The following is a 21,508-nucleotide window of genomic DNA, read 5'->3' as shown; positions in this document are numbered from 1 at the left end:
AGAGAGGTATGTGAAGAAATTGCTAAAACATGTACCAAATTCAATCAATTGTTTGCCCTCGACAGGGCGGATGAGATTATTAAATAGCTTAGTTTGCAATGACCATAGATAAACAAGTATGACAATCGTTCTTGTTTTAGGTTTTGAGTTCGAATCTCCAAGCAAATTTATTAAGTATTTTATTAAATTTTATAAATAAATATTAAATGAACATTTAAACTTCTTCCAGTTTGAGTTATTAAAATAAATAAATTAAAAACTATGTCATTTATGGTAAAATGAATGTAATAGATAATTTGAAAATCCATTTTAAATATTGTAGCATAATTTATAACTATTATTTATATATTATAAGTAGTATGTGCATATAGCACGCTTTGAAATACTGCGTTTGAAATACTTCTGTCAGGTATATAAGAACCTCATTGGTAGTATTACTTCTTGGTGCAGTGGTCATCGTCACCTCATTGGTCGTCACATCTTGGTTTTTGTGATTGTGGACTCTCGGAAGTATAAGGAAGGTAAGTTATAGTAATTGTCAAAAGCATGATGTTTTTTGTGTACTGTAATTTTTATAAATTTTTTCTGTATACCTCCCAAATTTATAATAATCTATTTGAAATCATTTAAAATTCTTTTTATTATATTTCATTACGCCTATTCTAGCAATTTGCCTTAAGGCAAGATGCCATGCACCGAATTTGGTCTATATAATGATGGGAAAAGCAATATATAAATTTATATATCCATTTCCCATACAAACTAAGAATCAATATATACATTTATATATCCAATTCTCATACAAACCGAGACAGCTTGTATATATATAATCATGTATAAATCAATATATACATTTATATATCCAATTTCCATACAAACCAAGACAGATAGTATATATATAATCATGTATAAATCAATATATACATTTATATATCCAATTCCCATAAAAATTCATATCATGAAGTAGTTCCCTGAAAACTGAGAACAATTTTGCATAGAGGCGCTGCATGCAATCATCTTAGGAACATAGGAATCTTAGTGGATTCCCATGGGATTCCACTGGTCCCAAATTTTCTATTTATTGCCGAATAATAAAATATCAAATTCAAAGTCTTTTTATTCTAAACTTTTATATCGGACTATATTTAAGTGTTGAAATGGAAATGTAGTAAATTTTATCTAGTTTCTCCCTATCTAACTAGAAAAGGGGGCTTTCATATAAAATTTATGAGTTATTTGATAAAAACCAAAAAATGTCCCGACAAAATCTATTTATTGCTAAATAATGAAATATCAAATTTATAGTCGTTTTATTCAAAACTTTTATATCGGACTGTATATAAGTGTTTACATTGAAATGTCGTAAATTACATCCAGTTTCACCCGCTCTAAGTGAAAAATTGTGCCCCCATATCAAATTTGTGAGTTATTTGACAAAAAACAAAAAATGACCCGAATTTTATATTTATTGCTAAATAATGAAATATAAAATTCAAAGTCGTTTTATTCAATGATATGTTGTTTTTTGCAAATTTTTAGTACTATAGTTTTATAATTCAAGATATTTTAAAAAATTTTCTTAACAAACTCCAAAAAGATTTATCAAAATTCCAATAACCGCCGTGTAGGAGGAGTTTGAATCCGTACATCTGTACAGAAGAATTTTATGTATAAGATATATATATATATATACATATATATACGAGTTAAATCAATTGTGCGTTGTTTATTTAAGTTTTCAAAAAGTTTTTATAGCCTCTATAACATGGCTATTAATCTAATGTGTATAAATTGGCATGACATTGATTGTGCATTTAAAATACATAATAAAATACAAATAATATATGTATATGTATATGTATAATATAATATAATAATATAATAATATATGTATATGTATATGTATAATATACATCCATTTCATACTACTATTTTCAAGTCAACGAAAATTCAATAAATGATCTGAAAAATATAAAATTATTTACTCGCATTAGGAAACTTACCTTAGGGCAAAATAACACTTACACCTAATTTAAGTTTTTAAATTACTATTGCTTAGTAATTTCGTTTAAAACACGTTGTTAAATTACTATATAAAGACGACTTTTTAGTTAAAATTGTTTATATATCTAATGGTCAGGTAAATGTTTACTAAAGTTATTATTTAACAATATTTTTTCCAAACGACAAAATAACTTTTGTACACACGAAAAGTGACACATTATTTACAGCTCTAATATAATTCATTAAAAATGTCAAACGTTTTATTAACTTATTTAATTATAGAAATTTCCTTGAATTTGATACTCATACTAATAAAACTAACCCTCTCCAATCGGATGCCGCCGCTCCGGCGGCAAAATACATATAAATTTGCGAGTGGAAAGGGTTTATATATAAGAAATAGAAATAATTCTGCTAATATAGTACATTCATTCCATATTGTTTTGATTCAAAAATATTTTGTTTTCGTGTAGGTAAGTTTTATAAATGTTGTTTTTTCACAACCCACAGGATGCTTTTTTAAAACATATGCATTCCAATTGGATGGGATAATCAACAGTGAAAAATAAACAAATGTCGTTAACATCTTGTAAAACATTCTTAAAAAAAATTTATTCACCTTTATAATTAATGTTAATTTTTATATATTTTAGCTACTGTGATGTAGTTTTTTATCTATGGTTAAGATCGTCTAAGCAATTTCTTCACAAATAATTTGACAAAACTTTTTATGCTGATATAATTCATGTTTCACTAAAATACCGTTGGTTTCCGATAAGGGGTGTTAATCATAAAGGTGAGGGTAAAAGTTTTAATAACCGTCCAAAAATCTAAGGCTTCACGTTTCAGAGGTTTCTGAGCATTCTGGCATACCTTAAAAAAAATGGATGTGTGTGTGGATAAAAATTTTTGTGGAAAATTATTAAAATGGATATATACAATTATATATCAATTTATACACTATTTTCCGATTATATATGACCTCGATATTTAAGAAAAATAGATATATACATTTATATATTGATTTATACACTATTAAGCATTTATATATCGGCTGTATATATTAGAAAAATAGAGATATACAATTATATATCAATTTATACACTATTTTCTGATTAAAGATGGCCTCGTTATTTAAAGAAATTGGATATATACATTTATATATTAATATATAAATGTATATATCCAATTTCTTTTCAATCAATTGATTTATACACTATTTCCCAATTATATATAGCCTCGGTATTTAAGGAAAATAGATATATACATTTATATATCGATTTATACACTGTTTCCCGATTATATATGGCCTCGGTATATAAGAAAAATAGATATATACATTTATATATCGATTTATACACTATTTCCCCATTATATATGGCTTCGGTATTTAAGGAAATTGGATATATACATTTATATATTGATTTATACCCTATTTACCCTTATTGTATATGGCCTCGGTATTTAAGGAAAATGGATATATACATTTATATATTAATTTATACACTATTTCCCCATTATATATGGTCTCGGTATTTAAGGAAAATGCATATATACATTTATATATCGATTTATACACTATTTCCCGATTATATATAGCTTTGGTATTTGAGAAAAATGGATATATACATTTATATGTTGATATATACTCTATTTTGAATTTATATATCGACTGAATATATGAAAAAATGGATATATACATTTATATATTGATTTATACACTACTAGGCATTTTTATATCGGATGTATATATTAGCAAAATAAATTTATACATTTATATATTGATTTATACACTACTAGGAATTTATATATCGGATGTATATATATAAAAAAAAGTTCAAAATTTTCAAAAAAAAAAAGTTTCGGTACGGGAAGTTCCACCAATTATTGTGCGATATCTTGAACCACTAATTCAATTTCTAATTATAGAAAATTGAAATAAATGAAATTTGTCTAAACATTAAAAAAAATGTTAGGGGTCGACAACCCCCGATAAAAATAAATAGTACTGTAAAGTAAAAAAAGTTGCATGTATTTTGTTAAATTTCAATTAAAAGAATTAAAATAAAGGATATTGATCTCAAAATTAAAAAAGTATTAGGGTTGACAAGCCAAATGTCAAAAATATTCATTGATAAAAAATTACTGAAATACTAAAATGCCTGTAAAAAATAGGGGTTGGTAATAAAAAAGTAAAAATTCAGGGTTATTATAAAAAAATTAAAACCAACAAAATCGTCCAAAAATTAAAACAACAAATTTAAGGGTGAACAATCTTTATCACTTAGGCGTTTGAAAAAATAGATAGTAGCCGATTCTCAAACCTACTGAATACGCATGTAAAATTTAGTGAAAATCGGCCAAGAGAAGAACGAGAACAAACAAATCCAAATCAGTATAAGACAATGTTTTCTGAACATGTCATTAGTTTAAACCATACAATTATTATCAAGAATCCTATTATTTTACATAAGGAAAAGAATGGTGACCTCAGAATTTGCTAAATCAGTTTTTAAACCCTCATTGCGTTAATAAACGAAATTCTGCTATTTAAGTACATCATAATATTATCAATATTTAAAAAAATAATTTTTCAAATCTTAGACTCTTGTTGTTTTTCAATTTTAGTCTTTTTAATACTTATATGTTCATATTTTTGATATTGTATTTTCTCTAGTTGTTATCCCCACAGTTTAACTATCCTTGAAACCCACTCCTGCATCAACTTTCGTGAACCCTTCGTCTATTATCGGGTGCGTTCGGTCTTGGCTCGTAATACGTGTATACTACTTAACTCTTTGGATTAACTTTAAAACAATTTTTTTGTACTTTATTTATTACATATGTTTTATTTTTTAATTAATGTTAGTTTAAATTTTTGTGATTGTTTTTCCTGGTGTGGTGTTTATTCATTTTATTACTTAAATAATAAAACTTAAGTATTAACTTCCCGTAGGGTAAGTTATAGTAATCGCAAAGAAATCGAAAATAAAAATGTTTATCTATCTTTACGTTTCAAAGGTTTTTGGACATTTTGGTATACCTTAGAAAAAATGAATGTATGTGTGTGTGTGCGGATACAAATTTTCGTCGACGATTTCGAGAACACCGATCAACCGATTTGAGTAATTCAAAAAACATTCGATTCGTATTGATAAGGAGACGTGCTGATTAGTTTTTGGCGAAGGCAGGTCTAGTCGTTCCGAAGATACGGGGCAAAAATTGCCAAAAACGATAACTCAGTTTTTAAGAGAACGGAGCGTCCGATTTTAATAACTCAAAAAACATTTTACTTTTATTGACCAGATGAAAAACTGATTACATTTTTTGGATTGCAAGTCCAGCGGTTATAGACTCTCAATAAAATTAAGTTAAAAAAATGTCATTTAGCGGTCAAAAATGTGTATTGGATACATGTACATCAAATTATCAGATATTTTATAGATATTTTAATATAATGTGTACACATTTTGTGTAATTTTTTTTTAGTTCCGTACCAAGATTTTTAATTACGGTACGGGAAGTTTCAGCAATTTGTCTTAAGGCACGATGCCATGCACCCCACTAGTTTTGTTCGATATTGAGACCTATCTTGAAGAAGAAACTTAAGTTGAAGAACAAAAAATAATGAATTATATTTATACGTTTCGAAATGGTATGTGTGTCATCATTCAGCATTTTTTTTATATTTATACATCAGTATCTAAAAGAATTTTTACAAAAATTAAAAAGATTAAATTATTATAGATTAATATATTACAGATTAAAATAAAACTAGTGGGGTGCATGGCATCGTGTTTTAATTTAGTTTTATTGAGAATCCATAACTGCTGGACCTGTTTTCCCGAAAATTTAATCAGTTCTTCATATTGTCAATACAAGTAAAATATTTTTTTAAATTAATAAAATCGGACACTCCGTTCTTTTAAAAACTGAGTTACCATTTTTGGCACTTTTTGCCCCTTATCTTCGAAACGGCTCGACCTGCCTTCGCCAAAAACTAATCAGCCATGTCTCTTTATCCATACGAATCGATCAATTTTTTGAATTATTCAATTCGGTTGATCCGTGTTCCCGAAATTGTCGACGAAAATTTGTATCCGCACGCACACACACACACATACATACACATACATCCATTTTTTCTAACAAGGATGAAATTTGGCACAATGGTAGATTTTATGCCCAAACTGACCGTGTTAAAATATTAGAGGCCTATAAAAAGCGGTTTAATTATAAAAATTAATTCAAGTTTGCATTTAAGCAGCGCACATGCATCGCAGTGTACACATAGCATGGAGCGTTCTTTTAAATAATTTTTATAATTAAATCGCTTTTCATAGGCCTCTAATATTTTACTATGGTCAGTTTGGGCATAAAATCTACCATTGTGCCAAATTTCATCAAAAGCCCAGACGAGCAATGCGCGGGTTCTCCTTGTAAGATATGCCAAAGTGTTCAGAAACCTTTGAAACGTAAAGATATATAAAAATTTTCATTTTGGATTTTTTTGTGATTACTATAACATGCCCTATGGGAAGTTAAAATATATATATATATATATATATATATATATATATATGCATGTATATACACTTGTATATATATTGTATATCAGCCACTACATTGAACATATGTTCAATTCAGTGCCAACCACACAACAAAAAGACTTGACATATGAGCAACTAGAAAGCAAGTCAAGGTTTTCCAATCACGGAAACTATTATTATTTTATTTAAGTCCATCCTTAAAAACAATTCATTAATTAATAAGTATTTAGTGAACGAAAGTGATAAATATAAATATAAATAATTAAATATAAAAAATAACTGCAAGTGCTTTTGTGAGAAGAAATCAGTTCTGTGTTTGTGTGACTGAACAAAACAGCGCTGTGTAAAACACTCGCTGTATAAAATAATAGGTAATAATAATAATTTAATTTAATATTTATCATTAATAAACATATTTAATTGCATTTAGTGCAAAAGTTAATTTCATAATTCATCATTTTTTATCATCTTGTTGTTTTGTTCTCCATCTGTCAATTACCAGCCATGGCTGTCAAATCACCAAGTTAATCAATCTTATTTTGTGTTTATATTTATTAGTTATTATTTATTAAACAATGCATTGTTAATTTATCTAGAATTTTGAATTTTAAAATTTACGTATACATACAGCATGAATATTTGGACCACGAATTTAAAATTTGCAAGTTGTATAATTGGTGCTGATTGAGGTAATAGAAAATTCAATATGAAATAAATATAAATACAATTTGGACTACATTTGTAAATTAAGTAAGATAAAACAATATTTATGTTATGTTAATTGATGTATACTACATTGCATAAGAATTTTTATAAATATGCTCCATTTGGAAGCAGATTTTAATAAAAATTTTATTAATTGTTATGGTAATCAGTATCGAATACTCTTGCTTTGAATAAAAATATTCATTCATGAGTCTATATACATTTTTTTATTTAATCGACTGATTAAACAAGTTATATATATATATATATATATATATATATACACATATATATATATGTTTTTTATTTCGACGAATGGGCTGCCAGTTACTTTGAATATATATATATATATATATATATATATATTCATTTATTTATTTATTCATCGTCCAAAGCAATACTATAATGAGTTTACATTTTATCATGTACGAATCATATTATACTAAAGACAATAAAGGAGAGAATATATGGTATTTTAAATTACATAAACATCTTTTAAGATATATATATATATATATATATATATATATATAACACTTTGTATAAATAACAAATATGCAACACTAATTCAATTTAAAACAAAGACTGCTTTAAATATATCAATCTCAGAAGCCATGTCTAACTTATTTCAAGAGTCTGTATATATTTCTTATTTAATCGACTGAGTAAGCAATTTCTTCTTCTAACATATTGTTGTCTTAACATCGAGTATATTGCTCAAATAATAATAATGTTTTCATTTTTCAATCACAAATTACAATTAAAATCTTCAGTGTAAATGAAATTGCTTACAATATACTCTATTCAGTAGCTAAATATTTATACCAATCACTCTCGAATATATGTAATTTAAATAATTTTAATAATACTTTTTGCAAGTAAGCAATTTCTTCTTCTAATATATTTTGTCTAAATTTTTTATTAGATAAAATATTCAACTGTTTAAATATTATGTTTAAACTACATATACATTTATCTTATTCTCTTCATTACACTATAATACATTATAATAATATCCATCCTTGTCCCTTCATCTTCGACACTTCAGATTTATTTTCAAATATCTCTGTATATATTCTCATGTATAGTACTATGTCAAGCATTGTAAAAGATAGTTGGTGTTTTTCTTATTTTCAAAAATTAAAAATAATTTGAATAAAATATTAGTATATAATTTTTACTGTTTTGAAATTACACTGAAGATGAGGCATACCATGGTCTCGAAACTTCTGTAATTATTAAATAAAGTGTGTGTTAAAAATCTGAGTGTTGTATTGTTCATATTTAACATTTAATTATACTAGTATTTATACATACTATTCTAGTTAATAAAATAAAAAGGAATAAAACAGTATTATAAAAACAATTTAAATTTTTCTTCAAAGTTGATAATTATATTTTTTCCCGTTTTTATCTTTATTATTACAATGTTCAACTTATATTTCCAAAATAGACTATACTTAGAAGTATAATTAATAAAACTACAGTCAGTATCAAATATATTTGTTTTAAATAATTTTAATTCAGGAGCCCATAACCTGTTAATGTAATAATTGATCAATTTCTTCATCTAATATTCAGTCTTTAGTTATCGAGTGTATAATAAGTTTATGATGACTAAAAATATTACATTAATTTTATTGTTGCAAATTTTAATTTTAATCTTTCTACAGATAATTTTGTCAAAATGTTGTATAAGTAGAAGTAGAATTAATCACCTTTTATTGAGTAGTCAGTACCAGATACATTTACTTCAAATTAATAGATTAATTTATAGATGTATATAGATTATTTTTTCTTCTTCTGATATATTGTGTATAACACAATCAGGATTACAAAAAATATACTGATTTTCCTCTCTGTATAATTAATTCCTCTCTGTAAGAATAACAAATTGTTATTAAATTCTTTTTGCAGATATTTTTGTCAAAATATTGTAAGCTAGAAACAATAAAAGTTGATTAATTAGTTATACTATTGACTAGTTTTTCTTCAAATAACTATAATCATTTACGAGATTTACATCTTTTATTACTCGAATGATTAAACAGTTGCTTTTTTTAATATATTGGGTATAAAATAAAATTATGATATACATGTTTCAATTATAATTTAAAATTTATTTCTTTTTCCAGATAATTTTGCCAAACCATGGTAGATGTGCAATCCTCAAATATGCCAAAAAGTTTATATCTGTTAAGCATAGCTTGCGTAGGTTCAAATTTGCACAAAAGACCTACGGATAAAAATGTCTTACGAACTTTGCCAGATAATGTCCTCATGGATATATATTACACGGTGAGTTCTATCATGTCAATATATGGATTATTAGGATTATCTTTTTATCACATTAATAATTTGATAAGAGGAGTTCAAACAACAATTCGAAATCTGCTAATGATAATAATAATAATTTTTCATTTATTATAAAATATATATATATATATATATATATATATATATATATATATATATATATATATATATATATGTTTGTGTGTATCCCTTCAGCATGCTCAACCTTCAGACAAATTTCTATTGAATCAAATTGATATAGATCAATCAATTTCAATAGAAACATGCTACAATCTTAAACTATTTATAGCCATTGTTAGTTTGTTTTATAGATGAGAAAAAACTGCGGTTCGGGGTCCAAAAGGGATATTTTTGATAAAAACAAAATATTTTTTAAATAAATTTCAAAATATATATTTATTGTGATAATTTTAGAATAAATAAATCACAAACGCCACTGCTTTTATATTACCTCAATTTTAATTGTTTCCCGAATTCATAGAGGCGCCACTAGCTGTAGCACGTAAATCTACCCCTAGGTTTAATTCCAGAATAGAATCTAGATAGAGAAATGATAATTCTGCTTAAATTGAATAAAATAAATTAGAATATACGAGTATAATATATATTTTCAAATAAATCACAATTAATTTTGTTTTCCGAATTCATAGAGGCGCCACCAGCTGTAGCACGTAAATCTACCCCTAGGTTTAATTCCAGAATAGAATCTAAATATAGAAATGATAATTCTGATTAAATCGAATAAAATAAATGACCACATAGGCGTATAATATATATTTTCAACTAAATCACAATTAATTTTAATTGTTTCTCGAATTCATAGAGCCTAGCACCAGCTGTAGTACGTAAATCTACCCCTAGGTTTAATTCCAGAATAGAATCTAGATATATAAAAGATAATTTCAATAAAATCAGTGAGAATATACGAGTATAATATATATTCTCAACTAAATCACAAAAATAATTAAATTAAAAAAAAATTAAACGTTTAAGTTCAAATTAGCTATTTACATGATTTACAATTTTTGTTTTAATTTTACAATAATATTTTGTATTTGAACCTAAATTACTTGAATTAAATTAAAACTATACGTATATCCTAATTTTGATAAATAACGATGTACATTAATAGTTTTATTAATTTTGATATATAATATATTTAGTACCTTACAGGTGCATGTCGAGTTTTTAATTACCTTTATTCTTAATTTTTATTACTATATTATTAATTGTTTATAATTTATTATAATATATATGTGTGTGATAAAAATAAGAGTTCACCTTCTTGAAAAAAATATAGTTTTTTTAATGTCTTAATGAATTTATGAGCCAAATAATGAGTGTTTTTTGTTTATATTATATTTATTATGGCATTTAAATTATGTCGGAAAATATTTAGTGCCAAGATTTGTTTAGAATACAATCAGATTATAAATCATTTGCTCATATAAATTTATTTGTTTATAATAAACATTGACAAACTGCAATTTTATTTTGCAATATGATTTATAACTAAATATGATTTATGACTCAAATCAATAAATATACACAAACATATACACCAATAATTTGTTTCACAAATTACTTCCAAATGGTCGTCAGTTATATATAATTTTAAATTTATTTTTTTAAATTAATAAAATTATTTTAATTTTTTTTAAATATTTAAATTATTTTAATTATTACAGTTTAGGTTCTAAGATAGCTATTAAAATTTATGAATTTATTCCTGTGAATTTAGAGTTTCTTTCTTTTTCAATAAGTATTCTAGAATTTGTGCCCCCCTTTCTTCAGGAACTTTAAAGTATTGAAACTAAAAATTTGAATAAAATTTAAATTATAAATTCATATAAAATAATAATTTATAAGTTTTGTGTATGTTGTGTATTAGAGCGGGTAAAACCCTTATCTTTCGGTCAATGCACGGGACGTCAGAATTCATTTTAGAGCGATGGTTTCTTCAGCAAAGTATCTTACTTTGATCCCTAGTATCCGAAAATCATATATGCCTAAGTGACCTTTTTTAAATTGACCCGCCCTATTGTCTTAAATGAGTAAAATTCTGAATTTGTGTTACTAAACTTTGTTTTTTTATTACGGTTGTGTGTATATTTTAATCTTAAAATGCTATTTCATACTTTGTGTCTATTTTTGAATTTTCTGTTTGTGGAAATATTTTGTAAAAAATTGCAGAATCTATTTTTATAAAGATAAGAGACACAAAGATATCACACCATTCACACAACCTCTATTTTATTTATAATCATGTTATATATTCACTTAATGTTACTAGATATTATATAATTTAGCAGTTGTAACAGATATTGTAATAAAAAAAAATTACACGACCTATTTCTCCATAAATTCATCAAGTTGCATTAAGATATACACACAAATATAATAAAAACATGAAATATAATAAAAACATGGTTCAATATACACATGTGACTCAAATTATTATCAAATATAATTTTTAGTTACTGTGTAATTTATTTAATTTTTAGTAAGCCTTAATTAAATATTATTTAATTTCAATCCTCCAAAGACAAGAAGTAGATTTTTTTCTCGTTTAAATTAAATTAAAAAGTGTATAAATGAATGAATATTTTTAAAATTTCTGGAGAATGAAACATGGGAAAAATAGAAATATTTAGAAATGAATATTTCTTTGAAAAAAGAGGTTTTTAATTCAGAAAAGTAAAAGCATATGACGAAAGTGAAAGAAAATAAAGTCATAATATAATAAGGGAAAAGAAAAATGATATAAGCAATAAGGGAAAATAATATAAGAAATAAGAGAAAATAATATAATAAATAAAGGAAATAAGGGAAATTAATATAAGAAATTAGGCAAAATAATTTAAGAAATAAGGGAAAATAATATACTCGTATGAAATAAAGGGAAATAAGGGAAAATGACATAAGAAAGAGGTTTTTGATTTAGAAAAGTAGAAGCATATGAAGAAAGTTCAAAAAATAAAATCATAATATAATAATACTTAAATCTCCTGAAGAATGGAATGTGGGACCCTAAGAACGCAGAAGATATTTAAAAATGAAATTGAGTAAATAATTTTTCGAAATACATGTTATATGTATCACTCTTTTATTCGCAGATGTTACAAGAAGAAGAGATTTGTAATTTATCAATGGAGTTGGGCGATCTAGAGATTTTTGCAAGACTTTTAAGGGAGCTAAGTGCCAGAATAAAATTACTCAAATGTTTTCAGGTAAACAGTCTAAATTTTTATTTAAATTATTTGAATGAATATAAATTGTGATTTTGTTTTACCAGGCTGTGATGGATCATAAATCAAACTCGGCCAGAGATTTATCAGATCAGATGGCAGAGAAATGTTCAGAAACTGATCCACAAGATGAAAAAAAGGCAGTGGAGACTATACAATTAGGTCTTAGATTAGGTCAGTATAATTTTATTAATACAGTATTAAAATGGTCTACTTATACTTATCAAAATGTAAAAAATCTAATGCAGTCGGATCATTCAGTTTATTCTGACCAGAAAGCATCTAATTTAGTTTTAATTGAGTTCTTTTAGAAGTTTCTTTTTGAATGGACAAAGAATCTAAAACCTTCTGTTTTGAACTCCTGTTAAATAGTAGATTATTTCAAACAAATTGGTACATAATTTCAGTCATATTGATCAAAGATTAATGTACTTACAAGAACAATTGAAAGTTTTATTTGCACTTCTTCGAAACCAAGTGCTATCAATATTTTTCGAAGTAAAACTTCTTTGGGCGCGACTAGGGTGTAAATCTGTGAAAATGCAACGGAAAAAGCGTTACGGCCGAGTCGAGTGCCATTGATACGTCGTTCGCTCTCGATAATATCATTTCTATACGGGTCGATTGTGATTGGTCGTCGTGTCGCGTGAGAGTGTTCTTTGCTTCCCCGCATGCGAGAGTTTTTTAAACGTCCTAGTAGATTTCTTGATTTAATAGAAAATGTCTAGATCGGAAAAATATTTTATCCCGTCTTCATTTAATAATCTTCATGAAAAATCTGTGCCGTGTAAGAAACGTAAGTTTATTGAAGTTAAACGAAGCAGCGTTTAGCGGCGTATTACTGTATTTATAAATTAAATTAACGGCATGTTTTGTGAATGATTCCTATTTTTGTTATATAGTTATTTTATTCTGTTAGTTATCTAATTTATTGTTTTATATTAATCTTCTATCCTCAGGTGGGTTTTTGTCAGATGCTGGATGGTTCACACATAGCGAAAGAGTTCTATTATGTGTTCGTACATTATGTCACGATTGCAAACGAACTGAAAGAATGATGCATCTGACATTACAGTGCTATCAAAGGTATATAATTAAAATATTAAATATATACAAGCAATAGTATTGCATTTTCTAATTAGTAAATTGTTTGTTTATCTTTTTCCAATAGATTGTTGCACACACAATCAATATTTTATCGTTTGGAGGCTGCTTTGGAGACTGCAAAAATGTCGACAGAATTAGTTGAACAAGTTTTACATGGTCAGAGTTCTTGTTCTAAACCAGAGCAAGGTGAGTTGATATTTTATATTACTTTATGTAAAAGTATTTGTAGAACAAAAAAATTGCAACTGTTATTTGTATTATGTTCATAGAAATCATTTTTATCAATATGCTATAACTAGGGAATGCAAAACCGGTATACCGAAATACCGGCATACCGAACTACTGGTATATCGAAATACCGAAATATCGGTATGCATTTTTTAGCAATATTAATACCGGTATTTTTGGTATTTTTACATAAGTGCTAGTTGATACACATTGCGCTCATCGTTCTATAGTATAAACAAATGTCGAAATATTATCTCAACTTATCATTAAAATGAAAATTTATTGCTTTCCAAAGGGCTTCATATATTGTCTAAGTAAATAGAATCGAATTAATAAATAATAATGTTTATTTAATCTTTTAAGCTTATGTAAAAATGTTTAAATGTTTTTTAAAGTGGCATCTGCGCGAAAATATTTTATATCAACAATTATAGTATATTAATATTAGGTAATACAATTTACTATAATAATATTAAATATAATAAATATTATGTTCGTTAATGAGTTTTTGGTCTTCCTTACTCTAACGTTTGATTTTAGTGAAAGGTACTTAATGTAGTACTCAATACTGATATTCAAATACAATTGATTTGATGATCAAATACAATTATTGTTTTTTAACTTCCTGTGGGGTTAGTTATAGTAATCGCAAAAAAATAAAAAATGAAAATTTTTATATATCTTTACGTTTCAAAGGTTTCTGAACATTTTGGCATACCTTAGAAAAAATGAATGTTCATGTGTGTGTGTATATGTATGTGTGTGTGTGCGCGGATACAAATTTTCGTCGAAGATTTCGGGAACACCGATCAACTGATTTGAATAATTAACTAGTGGGGTAGGTGGCATCGTGCCTTAAGGCAAATTGCTGGAACTTCCCGTACCGTAACGAAATGTTCGAGGAATATTGAATGTTTTCAAATAGATTATTATAAATATTGTAACATTGTCTAATATTTATAAATATTATATAAACTGAATTGCAGAGTTGAAATTATTTGTAAAGTATATTAGAACTATAGTCAATATTAAAAATAAATATTTTCGAAAATATTTCGTTCTTTGAATCATCTAAATCGGACGCTTAGTTCTCTCAAAAACTGCCATTTTTTACATATTTAGCTCCGTATCTTCAAAATGGCTGGGCCTGCCTTTGCCAAAAACTAATAAACACTTCTCCCAATCATTACTAATTGAATGTTTTTTAGATCATTCAAATCGGATACTCCGTTCTCTCAAAAATACGATTTCTATTTTCTGCACTCTTTGCTCCGTATCTACGAAACGGCTGGACCTGCCTTTGCCAAAAACTAATCAGCTCTTTTCCCTATCAATAGGAATCGGATGTTTTTTGAACCATTCAAATCGGTTGATCCGTGCGCCCTAAAACGTGACTGGAAATTTGTATCCACACATACATACACACACACACACACATCCATTTTTTCTGAGGTATGCCAAAATGTTCAGAAACCTTCAAAACGTCGAGAAATGTAAAAATTTTCAATTCCGATTTTCGGCCCATTACAATAATTTACCCTACGGGAAGTTAAAAAAACATTCGATTCGTATTGATAAGAAGAAGTGTTGATTAGTTTTTGGCAGAGGCAGGTCTAACCGTTTCGGAGATACGGGGCAAAAAGCGTCAAAAACGGTAACTCCGTTTTCAAGAGAACGGAGCGCCCAATTTTAATAATTCAAAAAGCATTTTACTTGTATTGACAAGATGAAGAACTGATTAAATTTTTGAAAGGCGGGTTTAGCGGTTTCGGAGATTTAGTAAAAAAAAGTAAAAAAATGCCATTTGACGGTCAAAAATGATCATTAGACATATGCACATCAAATTATCAAATATTTTATGGAGACTTCAATAATTTAACGTCGTTTATTCGTTAAGCGGCGACGCGGCGCTCACGCGCTTCTATACTGCAGCTAAAGCAGTGCGATTGCCTTGAAAAAATTCCAAATTTCCAAAATATTTCAAAATAAAAATAAATTCCAAAAGTTTTTTTTTCCAAAAAACTCCATTTTTTCATAAATTCAAAAATTCTCAAAAATCTAATTTCTTTCAAAGTTAAAAAAATGAATCTTTTTTAAAAATTTAATTTTTGGTACGGGAAGTTTCAGCAATTTTCTTCAAGACGCGATGCCATACACCACTAGTTTTATTGTATAATTGCATATAGTTGAAGTTGTATATATAATTTTTTAAATTTGTACAAATAACTATCAATTTTGTTTATATTTAAGACGATAAAAATACCGGTATTGCCGGTTTTAACATAAAAAATACCGAAATACCGGTATTGAAATTTCTTATCGGTGCATTCCCTAATAGCAACGTTATCTGAGAAAAGTCCCATAAATATCCTCTTCTCAAATATCATTTATTCATTTTATCCAGATGATCCTGGTGAAAGTACTTCTAGTGAAATATTACTGAATTGTCAGAGTTCCATTTCTTCGGATAGTGAAGATAATTTCAGTGAAGCTGGTCCTTCTGAATGCTCTTCGTGTGAAACAAAAAATCTTGCCATATCATCAGAGTCAACTGCTGCATCATCAGAAAGGTCATATTTTTTTAATCCGGATATTTTTGTTAAAAGCAATTATTCTTTGTGCAATCAAGCACCAAATGATGGACTTGGCAGACATTTGGCAGCTTTGTATGCTGAGCTTTCACGCTTGTGGTTTAATAGAAGTGATTACGATGCCAGTTATCAGTATAGTGTTAAGGCTTTGAAATATTTGAGAGGCGATGCTCCTGCCAAGTAAGTGATAATAGATATATAAACTAAATTTATTAAACTTACCAAAGATTTGCTTAAAAGTTGTTTATGACTTTATAGATGGCTATAATTATATTTTTACTATTTCAGAGTTAAGATTGATGTTCTTCGTCAAGCAGCCAAATCTTGTGTGGTAAAAAGAGATTTTGCAAGAGCAGGGTTGTTGATCAGATTAGCCGTTTACTTAGCCAGAGAAACATTTGGATTGAAACATCCTAAATACTCGGATGCTCTAATAGATTACGGGTTCTATTTGCTTAATGTAGATTCTATAGCTCACAGTGTCAAAATATATAAGGTAAACTTAATAGATTATGAATCTCTATCATGTTGTAAAACTGTATTCAAATGTCTTTATGTTTTCAGGATGCTTTAGATATAAAATATGCCATATTTGGAGTATACAATCTTCATGTGGCCATAGCACATGAAGATCTTGCCTATGCACTCTATGTACACGAATACAGGTATTTTTAATAAACATTCTATATTTTTTTAACTTCCCGTAGTGTAAGTTTTAGTACTGGGCCGAAAATTGAAAATGAAAATTTTTGCATTTTTTCACGTTTCAGAAGTTTCTGAACATTTTGGCATACCTCAGAAAAAATGGATGAGTGTGTGTGTTTTGTGTGTCCGCAATTTTTTGTCCACGTTTTCGGGCGCACGGATCAACCGATTTGAATGGTTCAGAAAACATTCGATTCCTATTGATAGGGAGATGTGCTGATTAGTTTTTGGCAAAGGCAGGTCTAGCCGTTTCGGAGATATGGAGCAAAGTGTGCAGAAGTGGTGATTAGTTTTTGGCAAAGGCAGGTCCAGCCAATTTCGAAGATACAGAGCGAAATGTACAATAAATGTCAGTTTTTGAGAGACCTAAGCATCCGATTTGAGCGATTCAAAAAGCTTTCTGCTTATAATGCAATCCAGTCATTTGGTGCAAAAAAGGCTGTTGCCAATATAGTACTGCGGGAATTCTGAAAGTTGGTAATCCTATAGATTTATAAAACAGAACAATCAAATATTGTACGAACAGTACGAATTAAACTAGATAAAATTTCCTACAATTCATTATCCTATAGGAAGATCCGATATTGCGGCGCGAGCAGCAAAGACTTTCAGGCGCTCTTGATTTTACAAAAAAAAGGTTATTGAATGAATTATAGGAAATTTCATCTAGTTTAATTCATACATAGCTACTTTTATCGTAGAATGAGTTAGAAAAGAGATATTCTAAAAAAAAACTGTTTTTTGGCGCCATTTTTCCATTATGGCGGCGACTTGCCGTAAAAATTTGAGGTAGCAAAGTTGAAAATGGTGAAGAGCAGCACCTCGAAATCTATAAGATTACCAATTTTTGGAATTCTCGGAGTACTATATCGACAAAAGGACTTAATGACTGGACTATTGACGAAATGATTGTTTTTGGGAAAAGCAAAAAAAAAATCAACATTTACAGGTCATGAAACTTACATTATGATGCCCTCGACCGGGTATACTTATAAATCACTCGAAAATTAATATATTGATTTCTTATGGCTTAAGTTGCTTATTCACACTTGTATGCAACTTGCCTTCAGGCAAAATGCCACTAACACCCAGTTCATAAACAGTTGTTTTTTAATCCCTAATTAAAATTCTGACCCTGACCCTGACTCTGAGTGATGAGTTTAATTCAAAAATGTTTTAAGTAGACTATTATATTTTTCAGCTCTGGGCGTTTCTACAAAGCACGAGAAAATGCTGAAAAGGCCATAGAAATTATGCAGCGTTTAGTTCCTAGCAATCATCTGATGCTGGCTTCTGCGAAACGTGTAAAAGCTCTTATTTTGGAAGAGATTGCCCTGGACAACATAGGTGAAGGTACACTTTTTGTTGGTGTGTACTTATTTAAATTAAAAGTATATTGATAGCTCAACGACAAATAATCAAATTAATCTATGATTTTTGATTCAATAATTTTGGTAAGACTTATACAAATTTAGTTCTTAATGTGTTTATCTTCTCTAATTTTCGTTTTCGAAGTTTCTGATATTTTCCTTAAAACTTGTATCGACGGCATTTTTTTAAATTGAATAAGTATATTCATAAATGTGAACGACAAGCATAACAAATATTATTCATAAGTAAATCTTTTACTCTACAATGTTTCTAAATTTTGTTTTTGTTAATAGCAGAGAATGAACTTTTGTATGAGTCCGAAAAACTACACTTAACTGCTTTGGAATTATCTACAATGGCCTTTGGAGAACGGAATGTCCAGACTGCTAAACATTATGGAAACCTCGGGAGACTTTATCAGAGTATGAAGAAGTTCAAGGTTGGTTCAAAAGATTTTAATTTAACATATTATGAACAGGTAACCAAACAGACCAAACTGATATGCGTAGTGGACGAAATTTTAGAAAGTAAATTAGTAAAGTGAAAATTGGTAAAAGAGAGAAAAACAGAAATTAAGTCTCGTACATAAGTGAAAAAAAATCTACATGACAATTTATATAAGTTTCAATAATTTAAAATCAAAATATTCTACAAATTGTAAGTAAGCAATGCCATTATATTTCGAAGAAAATTAGAGCAATATGATAAAAGATTTTAGTTAAAATATTTGCATTGACTTATTTTTTACCAACAATGTATGATTATAAATATGTATACTATAACTCGTATAAGTATTCAAGTGTTAATTTCAAATTTGTTAATAATTTGTGCACTTTAGCTTACAATGTTTTAGAACATAAGTTTTATAAAAATGGTCAAAATAAATACTTTTAACAATTAATTACAAACAAACAGCTTTTGCTTGGATTCTTATTTTATGAAAGAATATTCATGGTGTATGCAATAAAAAACTAGGCTTCTGAATGTTTGAAATCAAATCAGTTTTATTTAAATAAATTTTTCAATTGTGTGTAAAGAAATTTGTAGAAGAAATAAAAATATGATATTATAAATTTGTTATGTAAAATCGTTGAAGAACTTGAGCAGTTACCTCTTTCATAAGTAAATCAATTGAGTGAAAGTATTCTGCTCTAGGTGGGTATTTATACCAGCCCTGCTCATAGTTATTACCATTTATTATAAATGTTCATATATTATATTATACTTATGTTAATATGTGTTAATTATTATAAACAATCATATAAAATGCAACTATATATAGTATTTTTTTAAAGTATATCTTTTCATTTGCAGGAGGCAGAAAGTATGCACCTAAAAGCGATTGCAATTAAGGAGCAATTGCTGGGATCTGATGATTACGAAGTCGGTTTATCTGTGGGTCATTTAGCATCTCTCTATAATTATCATATGCTACAATACAGGGAGGCTGAGACACTTTACCATCGCAGTATTGCTATAAGTATGGAATCTTTCACAATAATGATTGAGAATTTATATGCAATATTTAAGAGAAATCATTTGAATGATTTGAATCACAATATTCGACTTTGCACACTACTAGTGGTTTTTATTGAAGTATTACGTTTTTGAAATGCAAGTTTATGTTCTCTGGCTCGTTTTTTAAATTTTTGTTTTCTTGAACAATGTATCTATGATGCTGGACAATTTTTTAAATTCATTTTCCTCATCATTGTGTTATTTTTCTATGTCTTTTATAGTTAATGTTTTGTTTTTATAAAAAATGTCAGGTAGATCTATTAATCTTCTATAATAAAAAAAATACTATTTTTAAGATTGTTAAAATATTCATAATTCATTCTAGGTTTAAAGTTATTTGGTGAAACTTATTCAGGACTTGAATACGATTATCGTGGCCTGGTGCATGTTTATCATGAATTGAATGACAATGACAAGATGTGGCAGTATGAGGAAACATTAAGTCGCTGGAGACAATTGAGAAGAGATCAGGTAAAATAATTGTAATTGTTATAATTTAGTTTCATATATATAATATAACATAATATAAATATATGTAATATATGTCTCTTTCTCCTATATTATTACATTTATTATTATGTTAATTATTTTAGGTGCCCAATCAAGTAGAAATAGATATTCAGGAACCAATTAGTATAGAAGATGTTACACGAAGGTTTTTCGCAATGTGCAAACACAAATAAGTGGTACAAGAAGCAAAAAAACAGAAATTAAGTCCCGTACATATGTATAACAAGCATAAGTGAAAGAAATCTACATGACAATTTATATAAGTTTCAATAAATTAAAATCAAAGTATTCTACAATTTGTAAGTAAACAATGCCATTATCTTTCAGAAAAAAAAACTTAGAGCAATATGATAAAAGATTTTAGTTAAAATAAAATATTTGCATTGACTTATTTTTTACCAACAATGTATGATTATAAATATATATACTATAACTTGTATAAGTATTCAAGTGTTAATTTCAAAATTATAAATATGTTAATAATATATTCAGAAAAACTATTTGATTTAGGAAAAGTATTTTGGAAAGAGAGCAGTTTTTTAATAGTATTAAAAATTTATATATGACATTTAAATTTAAAATTAAAATACTATGTGAATACAATTTTTCATTGCTGTTATTATGAGCACATAAACTCACCATAAATTGAAACAAT

At 27.3% G+C, this 21,508-nt stretch overlaps 1 protein-coding gene across 7 annotated transcripts; it reads left to right on the top strand.

Moving 5' to 3' along the window:
• The first annotated feature begins 437 nt into the window (after positions 1–437).
• Positions 438–21,264, top strand: LOC113389065 (amyloid protein-binding protein 2-like). 7 transcript variants are annotated; one of them, XM_026626115.1, is made up of 14 exons: positions 438–521; positions 9,395–9,557; positions 12,692–12,805; positions 12,871–12,997; positions 13,783–13,909; positions 13,995–14,116; positions 16,563–16,929; positions 17,038–17,245; positions 17,314–17,414; positions 18,656–18,822; positions 19,119–19,264; positions 20,140–20,305; positions 20,669–20,814; positions 20,937–21,264. In XM_026626115.1, the coding sequence occupies exons 2-14, from the start codon at positions 9,411–9,413 to the stop codon at positions 21,024–21,026; spliced, it is 2,028 nt and encodes a 675-aa protein (XP_026481900.1). In that variant the 5' UTR covers positions 438–521; positions 9,395–9,410; the 3' UTR covers positions 21,027–21,264. The 7 variants fall into 7 exon arrangements, with proteins under 7 accessions (XP_026481900.1, XP_026481901.1, XP_026481899.1 ...); XM_026626116.1 differs by lacking the exon at positions 438–521 and adding an exon at positions 6,793–6,925 and having other exon boundaries at positions 19,122–19,264; XM_026626114.1 differs by lacking the exon at positions 438–521 and adding an exon at positions 6,793–6,925.
• Positions 21,265–21,508: the final 244 nt, after the last annotated feature.

Source organism: Ctenocephalides felis, unplaced genomic scaffold (genome assembly GCF_003426905.1).
Source record: "Ctenocephalides felis isolate EL2017-DRISC unplaced genomic scaffold, ASM342690v1 CF-g0.4_SCAFFOLD_03573, whole genome shotgun sequence".
NCBI lineage: Eukaryota > Metazoa > Arthropoda > Insecta > Siphonaptera > Pulicidae > Ctenocephalides > Ctenocephalides felis.
The sequence above is the reverse complement of the archived record's forward strand: the minus strand, read 5'-3'. Positions and strand labels throughout refer to the sequence as shown.

Excerpts from the sequence above, each read along its gene's own strand:
- LOC113389065 (XM_026626115.1), top strand. The coding sequence starts at position 9,411 with ATGGTAGATGTGCAATCCTCAAATATGCCAAAAAGTTTATATCTGTTA. Across the intron at positions 14,117-16,562 it reads TTGTTCTAAACCAGAGCAAG|ATGATCCTGGTGAAAGTACT; the intron begins GTGAGTTGATAT and ends CATTTTATCCAG. Across the intron at positions 18,823-19,118 it reads TGAAGGTACACTTTTTGTTG|CAGAGAATGAACTTTTGTAT; the intron begins GTGTGTACTTAT and ends TTTTGTTAATAG.